This window comes from Triplophysa rosa, linkage group LG25 (assembly GCF_024868665.1).
Source record: "Triplophysa rosa linkage group LG25, Trosa_1v2, whole genome shotgun sequence".
NCBI lineage: Eukaryota > Metazoa > Chordata > Actinopteri > Cypriniformes > Nemacheilidae > Triplophysa > Triplophysa rosa.
The window spans coordinates 589702-607422 of NC_079914.1; the positions used below are offsets into that span (position 1 = coordinate 589702).

Sequence of the window (17721 nt, forward strand, 5' to 3'; positions counted from 1 at the left end):
TGATGACTTGCGCCTCTGGACTATCTATCTTCTGCAATTGGGTTTAAAGCCCTTGGAACTAGCTCAGTGAGCTACACCTCAAATATTGAATGCCAGGGACCCAGGTTTGATCCCCTCTCCAGGCAACCCATCACATGCACTATGCACTCAACCTTGTAGTGTATGAATTTTAGAAGGGTAGTATCGTCCCAAATGAAGTACTAAATGGTTTTAAACTAACCGGAAGTGTATCGGTTTCCTAGACAAGCGCAAATGATGTCAATCACACGGCACAATGCGCGTGAATAAAAATGAAGTTGTACATTTAATGTAGTTTTCATCTGTTTTGCCCAGCATTACTTTAGTCATCATCAGATTGAAGCGTTATCACTCTGCAGGAGTTTTGCTCGAGAAGCGTCTGATAGCCCCGCGTCCCTTCTGCTATGTAAGCGAAACTGTGACCGTATAGTGCGTGAAGTGTCCACAGTTCCACACTTCCAGACTTCATATTTTCGGTTGAAAAAGTGCATCATCCGGGTACTTAAAGCGCACTTCCTTTTTGAGAATTTTCAATGTGAACCCACTACTCATCACACTATTTATACTATTGCATATGTGCGTGATTTGGGACACACCTAGACTGATTTAAAATGTATGCAAATAAACATGACTTACGATAAATCATAACGTCAGTATTTTTTCATGCCTGTGTCATATTTTAACTAGAAAATGATCTGACTGATTAGGACTGTAGTGTTACTAGTAGTACATAAGCATATTTTCAACAGATACTGATACTGAGTATCTGGCATTACTTCAGAAAAGATTGATGTATGCAGTTATATTATAAAATAATCACGCGGATCGTAGACATTTATTTATGTTATGTAAATGCCGTGGCCTAATGGTTAGAGAGTCGGACTCGTGACCAGAAGGTTGCCAGTTCGATTCCCTGGGCCGGCGGGTAATGACTGAGGTGCCCTTGAGCAAGGCACCTTACCCCTACTTGCTCCCCGGCTGCTGCAGTGATAGCTGCCCACTGCTCCGGGTGTACGTGTGTTTACCGGTCACTTTTACTTCACTATTTATTTTGAGCTAAAAATCACAATGTACATATTTAAAATTTTAAAGACTTGTTGTTAATATTGCAGTGCATAAAAGGATTTAAACAAGCGTTAGTACTGATAAATATTAGGGATGTAACGGTATCAACATTTCACGATATGATAGTACCTCGATATGAAGACTACAATACGGTATTTATTGAATTTTGTGCAGGGAAAAAACAAAAAACAAATGAAGACTTGGAAAAATGTGGCATAAGTGTTTATTAAACAATGACTGAACAAAGATCACATTTATTATTTTTAGATTAGGTAATTTTAAAGTGCGAAGAACAGTAAAGTCAGTAAGAAACAGGAACTAACATAATAACATAAAAATTTTGAGAACATGAAACATGAAAAAATTAACATGAAAAAAGTTTGAGTTGTTTGTCAGTGAATGAGGTGCACCTCATTCACTGCTTCACCCACACACTCACCTCATTCACTGCTTCACTCACCTCATTCACTGCTTCACTCACACACTCACCTCATTCACTGCTTCACTCACCTCACTCACTGCTTTTTTTTTTGCTCCTCGTATCTTCATGAATATTTTCGGGGTGATGATGTAACAAATGGCTCTTCATATTAGTCGTATTCCCCGAACTGCACTTAACCGCAGTCTGACAGTGTCTGCATATTGTTTTTTGTCTGTCCGTCACCTAGGGCTGTGCAATTAATCGGATTTAGATTTACATTTTGATTTCAGCCCAACGATCACAAAAACTATGTAATCGAGAAAAAAACGATTATTAAGTAACATTCTGTTTCGCAAGTTATTTTAGCCTGTGTTCTACTCTGAATGACGCGCATGCGCACTTTTGCCCCTCCCTCAGCCTATACTGTCAGCGAACTTGTGTGTGGTTTCTGGTGGCATTTAAAAATCAGCGCGAATGAAGATGGGGGAAAGAGATCAGCAACAAAAGCGTTTGGTCAACAAAAAAGGTAAAAGCAGTTCCGTTGTTTGGGAACATTTTGTATTCGAAGAAGCGGACGTGGATCAAATGCAAATTATTTGCAAGATTTGCTTCATGTTGGTGTCTGCACTGCTTGGTAACACCATAAATCTGTTTAATCACCTAAAATTTTAACACAGACCGATCTATGACCAACTAATGGTAAAGAAACAGAAAGTGCAAAAAACGACCCCGTCGACATCCTCCACAATACAGTCATCCATTTAAGACACACTTTTCAGTGCAACTCCTTATCCATCCAGCTCGGAAAAGCACAAAAAAATAACAGATGCCGTTTCATACTTCTTGGCCAAAGACATGTGCCCCTTTAGCACGGTTGAAAACGAAGGATTCAAGAAATTGATAAATACTTTAGACAAGCGATATGCTTTGCCATCTCGACACTATTTCAGTGGCTCTGCCTGCTTTATATGAAAAACGCTGTGCAGAAGTGGCTAGTGAAGTTTTGAAAGCAGAGTACTTCGCCGCCACAACAGACCTATGGTCTAGCCACAAAATGGAGCCGTACATCATCTTAACAATACACTACATGGACGAAGATTTCAATTTGAACACGAAATGTCTTCAAACAGCGTTTATTCCCGAAGACCATACCGGGCAAAATATAGCGCATGGACTGAGGGAAGCTATAGTAAGCTCATCTGCATCACTACAGACAATGCCTCAAACATGAAATGGATGGATGAGACTTCAGTTTCTGGCACAGAGTCCACTTGGCCATAGGTGAGTAGGATTCCTTCTTACAGATTATGTGTAATGTGGTGATTTGATTTAATTTAATTAGGTGATTTTACAAAAGCAACAACAACATTAGGCGTAAGCAATTATTTCAGTTACTGTGTGATTGTCTCTCATAGCTAACCTTTACTACTACTACCGTCAGTGCTATTATTATTATTATTATTATTATTTAATAATAATTTTATTGTTATTGTTATTATTATTACCACTGAACTACTTTTTGATGTTTTCTTACACTGTCAGCAAATTTGCTTTGATTGTGTTGTGAAGATCATATTGATGATGCTAAATAATAATAGTATTTATTGTAATCTTATAGAATGCAATGAAGGATTCCAGGATCGACCGTGCAATGGGGGTCTGCAAGAAGCTCATCAGCAGCTTTTCCTATAGTTGGAAAAAAAGAGGGACCTTGCAGAGGCACAGAAGCTGCTGAATCTGCCTGCACACTCCCTTAAAACGGAATGTCCAACTAGATGGGGATCTAGGCAGGCCATGATCGACAGAGTCCTTGAGCAGCAGAATGCTATCGCCCAGGTCCTTTCTAGCGACCGAAAGTTCAGACATCTTACACCCTCTTGGCAGGACATTGGTGTACTGGAGGCCATCAAAAAGTGTCTTATCCCTCTGGTTGAATTCACTGACGCACTTTCTGGAGAGAAATATATATATGTGTGTCTTTTCTGAAACCAACCCTCCACCTCTTCAACAATTCAGTATTGGAAGTGCAGGAGGACGACACAGAGCTTGCTAAAAGCATCAAACAGAAGATAGTAGACTACCTCAATGACAAATACAGTGACCCAGCAACACAAGAGCTTCTCGACATGGCCTCTGCCCTGGACCCAAGGTTCAAGCTAAAATATGTCAGTGAAGACAACCGAGGGTCTATTGAAGACAAACTGACAGCGGAGATGAAGAGTTTGATAAATGAAATGGTAATAATAATAATAACAACAATAATAATAATTAAAAATATATTAAGTTTTTGACATTTTGTTTTACTTTTAATACCACTACCTTCAGATTTAACATATAATTCTTATTTCCTTTATATGTTTCCTCCAAGAAGAATGCCCCTCTTGAGACAGCAGCAATGGCTCCTGATGTTACAGAGGATGCTGCTGCTCCAAAGAAAAAGAAGAAGGGACTGGGCAGCTTCTTCAAGGTCACCACAGACAAAACTGCAGGACCTCTTCTCCAACAGGATCATGCCATTGCTCTTGAGCTACAGTTGTATCTGCAGACAGAGACACTGGATGCTGAGGAAGACCCACTGAAGTGGTGGAGAGAATCTCAGAGGTTCTTCCCACGGCTTTCCAACCTGGCGAGGAAATATCTGTGTATTCCAGCCACAAGTTTTTCTTCAGAGAGGGTCTTTAGCACTGGTGGAAATATTGTATCCTGCTCGCGTTCATCTCTGAAACCAGATCATGTAGACAGGCTGGTCTTTCTGGCTAAAAACCTTTAAGTGTTGTTTATATTTGTTAGTCTGACTCATGTTAAACTTGTTTTATGTTCGTTCTAAGCCATTATGGTGGGCCAGCCTTAAATTGGATTGAGTTACTGACTGGAATTTGTTTGTTGATTATGTAAAAAGTTTTGAAAACCAGATTAGGATTTTTTCAGTTTGTTATGGCACATATGCGAGCAAACGTATTTATACTTATTTCAATTTTTTTATCTGTTACTATATAAAAGTGTTATTTGTGTTTTTTGTGCTCTTTATACAATTAATATATTATGCAAGGAGAATTCACTGTTTTGTTCAATAAATGCAACATATTTCCAAAATCAATGAGTATTCATATAAAACAATCGGGATTTCAATTATGACCAAAATAATCGTGATTATGATTTTCCCCATAATCGAGCAACTCTACCGTCACCTTTTCTCCTTTCTCGTTTCTTATCACATGAAAACCGAAATGCTTCCACACATCTCGATACTTCGATATTTACAATACGTTACATCCCTAATAAATATTATTAAATAAATGCATTACGTTATGGTATATTGCATGTGCAAATATAATGAACACCAACTCCAAACAATGTGACAATTCTCTCCTTAAACAATAATCTAGAAAAAATAATAAAGGTCAAGTACACATTAGTAGTATAATACGTTTAGAGCCGATGTCTACCATGTGTTTATTGCTGGAGAGTTTGCAGTCAGTTTTCAGTGCTTTAGCGTCACCGCGTTCTTGTTTGTTTAACAGCAGTGGCTCCTAGCACGTTATAGTTAGCTCACGTTAGCTCAGATCTAATTGGACGGCAAGAACGAGCAACAGGCGAATGCTCTTGTTAAGTTTTATTTGATGTTATATTTACATGTGTTGTGTGAACATGAGGAAAAGTGTCCTTAATACACAATAAAGTCATCGTAAGAACGTAACAGCATGAGACCTTTCATTTTGCTTTAATGGGTAACACTGTAAACAGTTAAAGATATACATTTTGACAAGCACAATTTCTGTTGGTTCAAATGAATTCAGAGTACAGTCTCTCTATTTAGCACCAATCAATTACAAAGCTTCTCTGTAGACTCAATAAGAAATAAGCAGAACCAAATCTGATGTCATCAAGTAACGTGTCAGTATACAGTTATTTTGGGGGAAATAATTTAATAATTGCATTGCAGGCTGATTTAAGGTGTGGCCCTAAATATTTTGCTTGCGCTCCTAAAAATTTCAGTCAGGGGCCACAGTGCTCCTGGTAAAAAAAATTAGTCTGGAGCCCTGATGGTGTTAGAAGGATACTCCGCCCCAAAATGATAGTTGTATGATAAGCCTAGGACCTCTGTTCTTCTTCGGAACACAAATTTAGATGAGGTCCGAGAGCTTTTTATGCATCGCGTGGTCTTCCATCTTGGGGCCCCCCAGAACCACTGTTTTAACATGATGCTAGCATGTTTTAGCACGAAACTAACATGTTTTATTATACATTTATAGCATGTTTCACTATCAAATATATATTCACTATCAAATATACATTTTAAGAGCTGTAATATGTAAATACAGCAGTATTGGAATGAACAATTATAATTTATTAAAAACAAAATTTTTATTTTCAGGCAAAGAGAAGGGAACACATCGCTGCTGTCCTTCTGAAACTTTGTATCTCCATATTTCGTCATTTTTATTTTTTGTCATAAATCATTATTATTAGTCACCCTTTATGTTTGTCACTGGGTTTTGCAAATATCTAATCAATAATAAGTATTAAAAAGTGATGTCAACTTTGACAACACAGTATGCAATCATTGAAAAAGTTCAGTGTTTTTCCATGCCCTGAAAAACTGCAAATTTGGACATACTAGGTTTCAGAAGAACAGCGGCGATACATGCTTTTTAATATTTTATTAATGCCATTTATTCGTGCAAAATAAAAAGCAAAAAAATTCCCTGTAAAAATATACAATTAGATAAAGAACAACACATTTCTACCTTGTTTTAATTTCGGAATACTAAATAATATGTCGGCAGTAGAAAAGCAGCGTCAGTTTTATCTCAAAATCTGATTTTAGTTCAGGTTCCAGTTTCACAGTTGAGTGTAGACTGACACTGATAGACAACAGTGAGTTTGTGTTGTTTTCCCATGATTCCTGGCTTTTCTCAAAGCTTTTCATTCCACATGCTCTTTCAATGGCCTTTCAGAGCTGAATAGACTCAGTCGGGTGTTCGTGTTTTCAGCTGAACTCAACACATTAATAACAGCGCAGAAGCTGAGAGCGAGTCCAATATTAAAGAATCAAAATACAAACAACATGATTTTCCTTCATCTGTTTGAATAAAAGAATAGAAATGATCTGCTAGACTCACGGCACTCGCCTATTGTAGTATCACAAAAACTATTGCTCGTTGTCCATCAGTGGGCTGTTTGACATGTGGAATGAGATGCTTGCTCACACCGACGCTTCTGGTAAACAGAATATCAGAGATTGACTGTCTGATACAATTTAACTGTATAAATGGTACTAATTCAAGAAGCTTCCTGACCAACAGCCAGAAAGTGAGCTTTATACACAGATATGAGCTTTCATCTCCATCATTAAACATGATGTTGTGGCTAAAAAATGGATGGACTGAACCGCTCTTTTGTATTCAGTGTTACCTACCAGAATGAGCACCATTTGGTTCCAGACCTCGAAAAAAGCATGTCTGCGTCAGCAAAATCTGAGCAGAATGAGGTTTTTAGTGCGGCCGGGTGTGAACTCATGTTCCAGTTTAAACCGCTTCTGCAGATCTAAACCAGAGCTTTCGAAGAGACAATTCTTCAGAGTACATGAGAGATACAGACAGATCGTGTACATGTAGGGCTTTACGTTAGTTCATTAGTTACCTTAAGTTGTAGCACAAGTATAAAACGTCTGTTGTCATCATTAAAAAAATATGCGAGTGCAGTTCATCACATCAGTGACATTAATGTTACATACAGATGGATAAATTAGGGCCATATACGTTCTGTGTTTTTCACTTTTACTGTACAATAGTGGTATATCTGTCCACAGAAATTACTGTAGTTTATAGTATTTACTGTAGTAGTAAAATTCCTAAGTACTATAGTGTTTTTGAACCTTACTATAGTATACTACAGTGTTTTTACTTCAGTTTATCAATTTACTACAAGGGTACTACAATTTTCTCTAGCAAATACTATAGTACACTACAGTATTTTGTTTCATCTGAGTGTTGAGGTTAACAGGACTTTTATTTTGACGGGTCGTCGGGAAGACTTATTCGACGATATAGCTTTGAAATGTTTGTGAAATAAACTTTCAGAGCCACTCTGGAGATGAAGTTCATGTGTTCATATTAGTAGACTTATTCTTATTGTTAGGTGAAGAGATGGGAAATATTCAAAATATTCAGTTTTTAAGCAAGTTCAAAGAAAAATCTAAATTTAGTCGTCATTAATTCTCCCCCATGTGGTTGTAAACGTGTTTGTGAGTCTTTTATCAGTGGAACACTAAATAATATATTTTGAGAAATGGCGCAGTGGTTTTGTGTTCATAAAATGAAAGTCAATGTAGTTGTGTTTGGTTATCAACGTTCTTCAAAATATCTTTTTGTTTGTGTTCTGAAGAAGGAGTAAAAGATGATTTATGGCAGAACGATTGCTGTTCAGATTCACCACAGAGCTTAAAGTGTCAAGTGTAAATAAATAACACATAATAACCTCTCTGTCTGTCTGTGTATGTTTGTTTGTGTGTCACAGGTTGTGTAGTCTGACGCTGAAGAAGTTGATCATTCTGAAGGAGTTGGATCGTGAGCTCAGTTCTGTGGTTATTGCTGTCAAGATACAGGTAAAACTGTGTGTGTGAGTTTCTGTGTGTGTGTGAGCAGCTCAGCAGTGGCTCAGAGCTTTACACGAGACACTGTGCTAACTGTGTTGCCAAGGCGACAGCTTGCTCAGTGGGAAGATGGGAGTAAACGCAATAAGATGACATGGGGGGCGAATGAGGTGCATTATGGGATGTGTTGAGGGGGGTGACTTCAGAGCACTTATAGACCCTCAGCATTCCAGACGGGTCGCTGTGGTCACTGTGTGAGTGTGTGTGTGTTTTGTTTTTAACAAAGCTGTTAAGAAAGAGGCATATTTTTATATTTAATGTATTGTAGTCAAATATATTAGAGGACATATATGACATTGCCATTATTTAGTCCATTTCAACTACAACATAATTAAGGCATTAATAAAATGTTATAAAACAACTTGGAAAGCAGTTTCAATTTAAGGTTAACTGTAACTTTACATTTTGAGCACAGATCAGACATGGACTTATCATCATACTAAGGTTGAAATATCTTGCTAAAAAGAAAAAAGGAAATAATTGAATGAAAAAGAAACGGAAAATAGTTTCTCTTTTAAAATGTATTGTTAAACAATCTATTTCATTATTTTTTTTATTTTAATACGCAAACAACAACCTATAAACATTGTTTCAAAGCCACACAGTTTATAATGTTTTAGTGATTTATCAGGCAAGTTGACATGGCAGGGATCGCCACCGATCTAAAGTTTGATTGACAGACGTCACAGCCTCTTAATGACCGAATTCACTTCTGGCTTCTCAGCCATTGGATTAAAGTCAGACTTCGAAAAATTGTTGCGCTTGTTTGAGCTTGTTGGACACAGCGCCAGCACGGTTAAATAGTTCAATAAACTTTGGTGAAAAGCGGCTCATGTGCTTTTTTGGGAAAAAGAACATGTTTTCCTAATGTGACATCTAAAAACAACTCATCTGTAGTCTTGACACATCGAGATGTGCTTTTCTTTCTGTGTCTGTTTGTGTTGAACTCAAAAACAGAAGCTTGAATGTGGCTTTTGTAGAGAAGAAAGTCTTCATGATTGTGTTCTGTGGTGTAGCCGGATCTTTTACTCACAGCAGCAGAATTTCTGTCTGTCTGTGTCAAATGTGTAAAAGTATTGATCACTTTATAAACAAAACAAAGTGCAAAATATGCAACTGCATTTCACATTTTTTGCAGTTGGCCTTCATCCAAAGTGAATTAGGGGCGGTTTCCCAGATAGGGATTAGATTAAGCCAGGACCAAGCCTTAAATTAGGATACTTAAGGATGTTTAGGGACTTTTCAGACTTGAAATGGCTAACCCCGGGTTATTCTAAACCCCGGGTAAACAGAATCCTGGCTTATCTGTTTCACGTTTCACACTGCTTATAATTGACCAGGGGTTAAAGGTATAGTTCTCCAAAAAATATAAATTCTGTCTTCATTTACTCACCCTCAAGTTGTTCCAAACCTGTATGACTTTCTTTGTTCTGTTGAACACAGAGAAAGATAATGGCCATCTTTACTAAGTGCTTCTGACCAGTAGGGGGGCCTCCTTCTCCGTAATGCCCGCCAAGCGGTCCAAGTCAGTGGGCTATCTATGGTTCTCTTTGTGGTCGGAGAGCGTGCACTGTGGCTTAATCTGTCAGGTCTCCCTGATAGTGAAAAGCGACGCGTCGCTGGAGCGCCGGTCGGGCCAGGCCAAGCTCTGTTTGGTCCTGCGATCACATTAATCCAACCGCGTTACGTTTAAAAAATATTATTTTATGATGTTATTAATGATTTTATTAAAGTAGTTGCAAAACTAAGAGACCGAGATGACCATAAAGTCATATCCCAGATCAGAGGTGGACGAAGTACACAACTTCCTTACTTGAGTGAAAGTACAGATACTACTGGTCAAATATTACTCCACTACAAGTAAAAGTTGTAAAGACAGATTCTTACTTAAGTAAAAGTACAAAGTAAAAGCTTTTAAAAGTACTCAAGTATTAAAAGTAAATTTACTTTATGTCAGCTGTGCATTGTTTTATTGTCGTATACCTTATGCCTCTGAAGCAACCTACTGAATACACTGAGTAGCTCACAGTATCAATTGTATTAAAAGAGTAGTTCACTTCAAAATTTGCCCCCATTGACTTTCCATAGTAGTTTTTATTCCTACTATGGAAAGTCAATGGGGGCAAATTTTGCAATGAGCAACTCCTTTAAGACCTTTATATGTTTAGCACATGTATGTTTAGTTATTAGATATAATCCTGTAAGATCATTTAGCCTAATTATCCTCATTAGCCCCCTAGGCCTGTATGTATTTATGAGCAGTGTTCTTTTATTTTGTATATTCCCTTAACCAGATTTAGCAGCAATTTACCAGTATGTAGTAAGGTTCTTGTAAATAGTAAAGTGTAGAAGCCATGTGTTTGTTGGATTTATTACCATTTGTATTACCATAATTTAACTACAAACATAAACTATAGCTAGTATAATGAAACTATGGTATGTTTTGTTGCTGTGGTTTTACTTAAGATTATTAATTGGAGTATGGTTCCTATATATAGAAAATGGTAAATTTGTGGATACTGTGGTTTTACTGCAAATACCATCCCTGCTGAAAAAAAACTATGAATTTTTGAATTAGAATGAGATTTTTAAATTAAATTCCTCTTTGTAGTGTGTTTTGGGTTTTATTCCAATAGGATTTACCATCCCACCAATAGAATCCATCACATACAACTAGACAACAAGTATCCATAGTACAATTCCCATTATAACCATTAAATCCATTACATTTTATGTTGTATTTTGGGCAGGGTTCTATTGTTTTTATTTCAACATGAATACTTCAACTATTGTTACTTCAGTAAAAACATCATTCATTCTCCAAATCGCTTTAAATGATATAGCAGCAGATCAGAAGTTAACACGCACGTGTAGCTCAAGGTGTATGTGATGCTTATTTACCGTTAGCCGTTATGCCGATCATTTTCATGACAATGTTTCTACGATCTTTGACTGATCGTAACCCACAGATGATTACACCACACTTTAACATGTGCCTTTTTCGTCTTTTATTGTTCTATTTGCCTTTTTAGAGCGCTATCAACGGTGTAGCAGCACCTACGTCTACATTAGTTTAGCGGGGAAGATCCCAGAGTTGCCAGATTTGCGTAAACAAATCAGCCAAATGGCCATTCAAAGCTTGCGGAAAACCGCGAGCTTAGAAAAACTGAAATACTTGGCAACAGTAAAAGGTCCTGGCAGTTCGCAAGCCAGATAAATTGCGCACACAGGAAACCCCGCTGCATAGAAACCATTTTCTACTTTTGGACCTTTTTATAAATGTAGTGGAGTAAAAAGTATGATATTTGTCTTTCAAATGTAGTGAAGTTAAAGTACAAGTACTCAGAAAAAATAATACTCAAGTAAAGTACAGATACTCAAAAAGTGTACTTAAGTACAGTACTCAGGTAAATTTACTTCGTTACTGTCCACCACTGTCCCAGATAGCACAATCCATCTGGCTTACGTCTATTTGACGTCTGCATTTACATCTGCAAGACATCTGCAATACGTAGTTTGCTCATCTGCAATACATCTCGGAGACGTCTGAACGTCTATAATACATCTGCTAAAGATCTGGAGATCTGCTGCGTAAAAACATCTGCTAAACATCTTAGAAAAAGCTTTACATCCATTCTAAATCATAAACATCTTACAGACATCTTCTAGAGGTCTATATGACGTCTGACAGCAGACATCTCTGAGACGTATTGCAGATGAGCAAAGAATGTATTGTAGATGTCTTGCAGATGTAAATGCAGATGTCAAATAGACGTAAGCCAGATGTATGTGTGCTATCAGGGATTGATTTATTAAAAAATACTTAAAAGAAAAAGATGTTTGTACAATAGGAATATAGGAAAATATAGGAAAAACAATACACAGGCAGTGCTCCAAGACTATGTTATGAATACATACAGCTAGGCTGTGTATAGTTATGAAACCTCATGATTAGTCTGGGAACAAATAATATCCTGTATTACCACTAAAGTGGCATTAGAGCCAGCGGGGAAGTTTTAGGTGTATTTGCTGACATCAAGCTGTTCTCGGCGGTGCTGCCAACCCGGTGATCATGGGGAACTCACACCTCAGAACATGTCGAGACCACTTTTAGGCCCTAGTAGCCAAAGAGTACAGATACAGTACATGTTTTATTGAAGTAAACACATTGTAATCGGCTAAAGCGCATGCGCAGGGTTCGGTACCCAGGTGCGCACCTGAGTTCACGTGACAGCTTTTACATTAGCCATTTTTCATGCAAACCGTGCTCCGTTCAGAACTGAACTGCAAGCGTGAAAGGCACCTGAAAGCCACAAAAGGGGGGCCTAGGGGCCCCTGATCACTTTAATCCGCCCCTGAGCATGCATTGCGCACACGTCACTTTTACTTGTGTGCAGGAGAGAGAGAGAGCACTACAATCGCGAAGTTCAGCTGTGTTTGTTTGTTCACTGCATTTCAGTAATGGATGTATATAAACGGTGGCTATAATGCTGGATCTGAAGATTGTTTGAAACTGATAGATGGAGCGGTCCCGGCGCTAAAAGTTGCCGGACATGAACCGCACGTGGTAAGTGAAACTGAGTCATATGTCTGTAGTTTTTTTTTGCAATGGGTGCGCACATGCTTTAGTTCCGCCTCGCCCCGTACGCGTCGTTTGTTTTCGGAAATAGTCGTACAGCTGAATATGTCTTTTATAAATGTGATCAAACTAAAGACGATACTATTCTGTAAGTACTCAAGATTAACATGAGATATGCAGAAACTGTCTGAGTTATGGCCACTTTAAAGGGGTCATATGGTGGGAATACGTGTTTTTCTGTGTCTTTGGTGAGAAGTTGTCCATGCATGTATTAGACACGTTAAATTGCAAAAATTAAAGTGTCGGAACAAAAGATGCATTCTATCTAAAAGCGAATGCTCACCCAGACCTGCCTGAAATGCCTCATGTAACCACACCACCACAAATCTACGTCAGTTTGTGGTATGATTTGACTAAGACTGCCCAAATGTGTACGCAAAGTAAGCTGTGTAAGCTGGGCGTACCTGTTAGTGCAATTGCTTTGGAACCTAATGTTCCGAATATGGTAAGAGGTGCTACATTTCCGTCAAACGCTTGCAGTATTCGGCCAATCACTATGCAGTGATTAACTGGCCAATCATAGCACACCTCGCTTTTCAGAGCGATGAGCTTTGTAAAAAATCTGCGGGTTTCAGAGAGGCGGGACAAAGCGGAGATACAAACATGCACAGTATGTGGAAAATACAGCATTTTTTAACCTTAAATCCTGTATACATATTGCATTACATCTAAAACAAACGATAATATTCGTTTCAGCCATGTCATATGACCCCTTTAAAATCTTCGATATAAAAACACCACAATGAAAAGGTGGCTTTGGATGTGGGCCAACAGCATTTAAGCTGTTGTGAAACAGGCAGCTTTAGCAAACCAATTGAATAGACCTTTCGGCACTCACCTACCTTTCGGAACGCCTCCACCTTTCGGCACGCCCAATTCTCTGACATGTAGATACCCCTGTCCATAGACATATATACACTGCGTTCCAAATTATTATGCAAATTGGATTTAAGTGTCGTAAACATTTAATTTTATATTGTTCAATTAAACTTATGGATGGTATTGTGTCTCAGTGCTCTTTGGATCACTGAAATCAATCTCAGACACCTGTGATAAGTAGTTTGCCAGGTGAGCCCAATTAAAGGAAAACTACTTAAGAAGGACGTTCCACATTATTAAGCAGGCCACAGGTTTCAAGCAATATGGGAAAGAAAAAGGATCTGTCTGCTGCCGAAAAGCGTCAAATAGTGCAATGTCTTGGACAAGGTATGAAAACATTAGATATTTCACGAAAACTTAAGCGAGATCATCGTACTGTGAAGAGATTTGTGGCTGATTCAGAGCACAGAAGGGTTCGTGCAGATAAAGGCAGAATGAGGAAGGTTTCTTCCAGACAAATTCATCGGATTAAGAGAGCAGCTGCAAAAATGCCATTGCAAAGCAGCAAACAGGTATTTGAAGCTGCTGGTGCCTCGGGAGTCCCGAAAACCTCAAGGTGTAGGATCCTCCAGATGCTTGCAGTTGTGCATAAACCTACTATTCGGCCACCCCTAACCAATGCTCACAAGCAGAAACGGTTGCAGTGGGCCCACACATACATGAAGACTAATTTTCAAACAGTCTTGTTTACTGATGAGTGCCGTGCAACCCTGGATGGTCCAGATGGATGGAGTAGTGGATGGTTGGTGGATGGCCACCATGTCCCAACAAGGCTGCGACGTCAGCAAGGAGGTGGCGGAGTCATGTTTTGGGCTGGAATCATGGGGAGACAGCTGGTGGGCCCCTTTAGGGTCCCTGAAGGTGTGAAAATGAACTCTGCAAGGTATGTAGAGTTTCTGACTGAGCACTTTCTTCCATGGTACAAAAAGAAGAACCATGCCTTCCGTAGCAAAATCATCTTCATGCATGACAATGCACCATCTCATGCTGCAAAGAATACCTCTGTGTCATTGGCTGCTATGGGCATAAAAGGAGAGAAACTCATGGTGTGGCCACCATCCTCCCCTGACCTCAACCCTATTGAGAACCTTTGGAGCATCCTCAAGCGAAAGATCTATGATGGTGGGAGGCAGTTAGCATCAAAACAGCAGCTCTGGGAGGCTATTCTGACATCCTGCAAAGAAATTCAATCAGAAACTATCCAAAAACTCACAAGTTCAATGGATGCAAGAATTGTGAAGGTGATATCAAAGAAGGGGTCCTATGTTAACATGTAACTTGCCCTGTTAGGATGTTTTTGATTGAAATAGCTTTTGATTTCAGTAAATATGACCTCCTAATGCTGCAAATTCAACAAATGACCATTTTCAGTTTTTTACAACCTATGAAATGTTTTCAAACTCTGTTGTGCATAATAATTTGGAACAGTGCATTTTGAGTTTTTCATTTTTTAAATAAATACTGTTGTCAGTGGGAGGTTTGTTCAATAAAATTCCAAATGTACCCTAACTGTTGATTACTTGAAAATTATACTGACTGTCATTTGCATCGACAAATTAGGAAAACCAGAGAAAGATATCATTTGCATAATAATTTGGAACCCAGTGTATATTAACTAGACGCCTCATTGTCTGCTGGGTTGTACGTCAACGCCGTCGCCATATTGGTGAGGGCAAAAGCCTACTATAAAGACAGACGAGTGAATGGTGGAGCTGCCGTTTTCTGGATAATAACACAACATCATTTTCATTTCTCAACTAATTTCAATGCTTTTCTATTTACATGGAGTATGCAGAAACGTTTTGTCTCCAGTTAAAGATGGTTCCCTTTCTGTCGGTCTCTCGACGTTGTGTCGAACCGACAGAATGGGGTTTGTCTTGAGAACCTATCATCTTCTGAGAATTTAGAAAAGGCCAATGAAAATTGGCGAATGAAATTTGCATGCCGGACTCCTCCCCGGATGTCCGGGTATAAGAGGGAAGCCGGCGTGCTCATTCATTCACCTTTTGTTCTTCAGAGCCTACGCATCTGATGAGCTTCTCTACGATCTTTAGTGATCATTTTGCTGCTGGAATCTTCGACGTGGTACAGCGGACGGTCCCTTCTTGCAGTGACTCTCCCCTGGGCGTCTCGGCAGTTCCGGAGGTGTTCGAGCAAATTTCCTTTTCTAAAAGAGCAAATTTCTCCAGCGTGGCTTGTCCCGCTGTTCTCATGGGTGCAACACACTCATCGAGGAGGGGGACGGACACGATGCCTGCTTCCAGTACGCTGGTGCAGACGTTGTGGATACGTCCTGCCCGCACTGCGTGTGGTGACGATTCAGACGTTGCGTCACGGGTGGCTGTGTTCCCATGGGACTCAGCCACCACCTCGTTTGCTCCCCGTTCCGTGGCAGCAGGACTACGGCCCTGCCGTCCGCTATGGCAAGCAGCGAGGGTGATATGAGGATTACTGTGAGCGATAATCCGCCAGCCACTGGCTCACGGACCGTTCGCACCTCGTCTCGCTCATCTGACCGTTCCCCAGGAGACGGTCCGCCGTCTTATTCCTCAATCACGTATTCGGACACGATGCGTGATGATGAGATGTCTCTTGCAGCATCGGGGGGTGTCGTACTGCCATCCGACTCCGACGATTCCTCGGGCTCCCTCCCTCGGGGGGTCGAGCCCAGGAAGAAGCGGACGTCGAAATGTCAGCCATGCTTTCCCGGGCCGCTGTGAGTGTTGGGTTGCAGTGCCCGCACTGCCTCTCCTGGCACTTGCGGCTGGCTACATGGCGCCTCGGGTTTGAGCGTGGCTCCAAGCCGCGCCTGCCCTCAGTGCCGTGTTTACCGGAAGTGCATGAGGAACTTAGTAAGACCTGGAAACGCCCCCTTTCCGGCACGTTTCACGTCAAACAAAGTTCTGTCACCCTCTCTTCCCTCGAGGTTGGGACAGCTAGAGGATACGTCGATGTCCTCCAGGTGGAGTATGCCGCCGCGGTGCACTCGTGCCCGTAGGCAGCGGCGGCCACCTGGGGATGGGGCTCGACCTAGACTCCCATCCAAAGCATGTGGGGTCTCGGCATCTCTGGTGTCGAGAGCTTACATTGCGGCGGACCAAGCTGCCTCCTCTCTCCACACTATGGCTCCTGCCAGGCCAGGGCATTGAGAGAGCTCCACGAGGGTAAGACCGACCCAGCGCTTATGCAGGAACTCCGCGCCGCCACCGACCTCGCTCTACGGGCGACCAAGGTGACCACGCGGGCCCTGGGTCGGACGATGTCCACACTTGTGGTCCATGAGAAACTCCTCTGGCCGATCCTTGCGCAGATGTGTAACGCCGAGAAGGTCCGCTTTCTCGACGCACCCGTCTCGCAAGGGGAGGCTGGTTGGTGTTACTGTCGAGCCGAAGCGGCCCCGCTCACCCCCCTGCCCGTTGGGGGCGCGAGACCCGCACGCGGCCTCCCCCGGAGGGTTCTCGACAGTAAAGAAGCAGTCCTCCGTGCCGCGACTCTGCCGCCTCGGCCGTCGAGTCCCATGCACTGTCTGCTTCCCAGCAGCCCTGGTGCTCTTCGACGCCCTCCAGCTCTGGCGCCCCCCACTCAGGCGGCCCCCCCTGGAGGAGACAGCGAAGAGGAGACCATCGCCCCATCAGCAGCCGCTGCGAAGCGGCCCTCATGGGAAGACCTCAGGGGGATCGAGGCTACCATTGGGCCCGACCCCAGCCACATCGCTGGGAAGTCGGATAGGGACGGATCCTGCCCCGTCTCTCCATCTGCTGGCCCCCTCCAGGTGGCTAGCACCCACTTAGTCTCAAAAAAGAGAGTTTCCTCTCTCTCTGGGTTATCACAGCCACTCCCACCCTCTGCACGACGGTGAATGGCAAACTCGACGTTGCGTCATGGCGAAGCGCAATGTCGAGTATAAACACCAGCCCTCAGCACTCTCAGTCAGACAGTGCGTTGAGCTGCGCAGTCGCCAGGCAGGAAAAACAGCAGAGCCGATCTCCTCCCCGGGGGACCTCCCCCGGCAAGGAATCCGTACTGCTAGCCATCGAACCACCC

General features: G+C 41.2%; 2 protein-coding genes across 6 annotated transcripts in view; both read left to right on the plus strand.

The window, feature by feature from the left end:
* Nucleotides 1-17721, plus strand: part of si:ch211-126j24.1 (phosphofurin acidic cluster sorting protein 2) — a 141115-nt gene that overhangs the window by 40967 nt on the left and 82427 nt on the right. For all 4 annotated transcript variants that reach the window (XM_057324927.1, XM_057324928.1, XM_057324929.1 and 1 more), the window contains exon 2: nucleotides 8024-8111. In XM_057324927.1, coding sequence (XP_057180910.1) covers nucleotides 8024-8111 — 88 coding nt within the window. The remainder of the gene's footprint in view (nucleotides 1-8023; nucleotides 8112-17721) is intronic.
* Nucleotides 3014-4671, plus strand: LOC130548282 (E3 SUMO-protein ligase ZBED1-like). Of its 2 annotated transcripts, none has more exons than XM_057324938.1 (2): nucleotides 3014-3741; nucleotides 3873-4671. In XM_057324938.1, exons 1-2 carry the CDS (start codon nucleotides 3631-3633, stop codon nucleotides 4272-4274), a joined length of 513 nt encoding a protein of 170 aa, XP_057180921.1. In that variant the 5' UTR covers nucleotides 3014-3630; the 3' UTR covers nucleotides 4275-4671. The 2 variants fall into 2 exon arrangements, with proteins under 2 accessions (XP_057180921.1, XP_057180922.1); XM_057324939.1 differs by having other exon boundaries at nucleotides 3876-4671.

Coding starts and splice junctions, on each gene's coding strand:
- LOC130548282 (XM_057324938.1), top strand. CDS start 3,631: ATGGCCTCTGCCCTGGACCCAAGGTTCAAGCTAAAATATGTCAGTGAA. Junction 3,742..3,872: donor AGAGTTTGATAAATGAAATG/GTAATAATAATA, acceptor GTTTCCTCCAAG/AAGAATGCCCCTCTTGAGAC.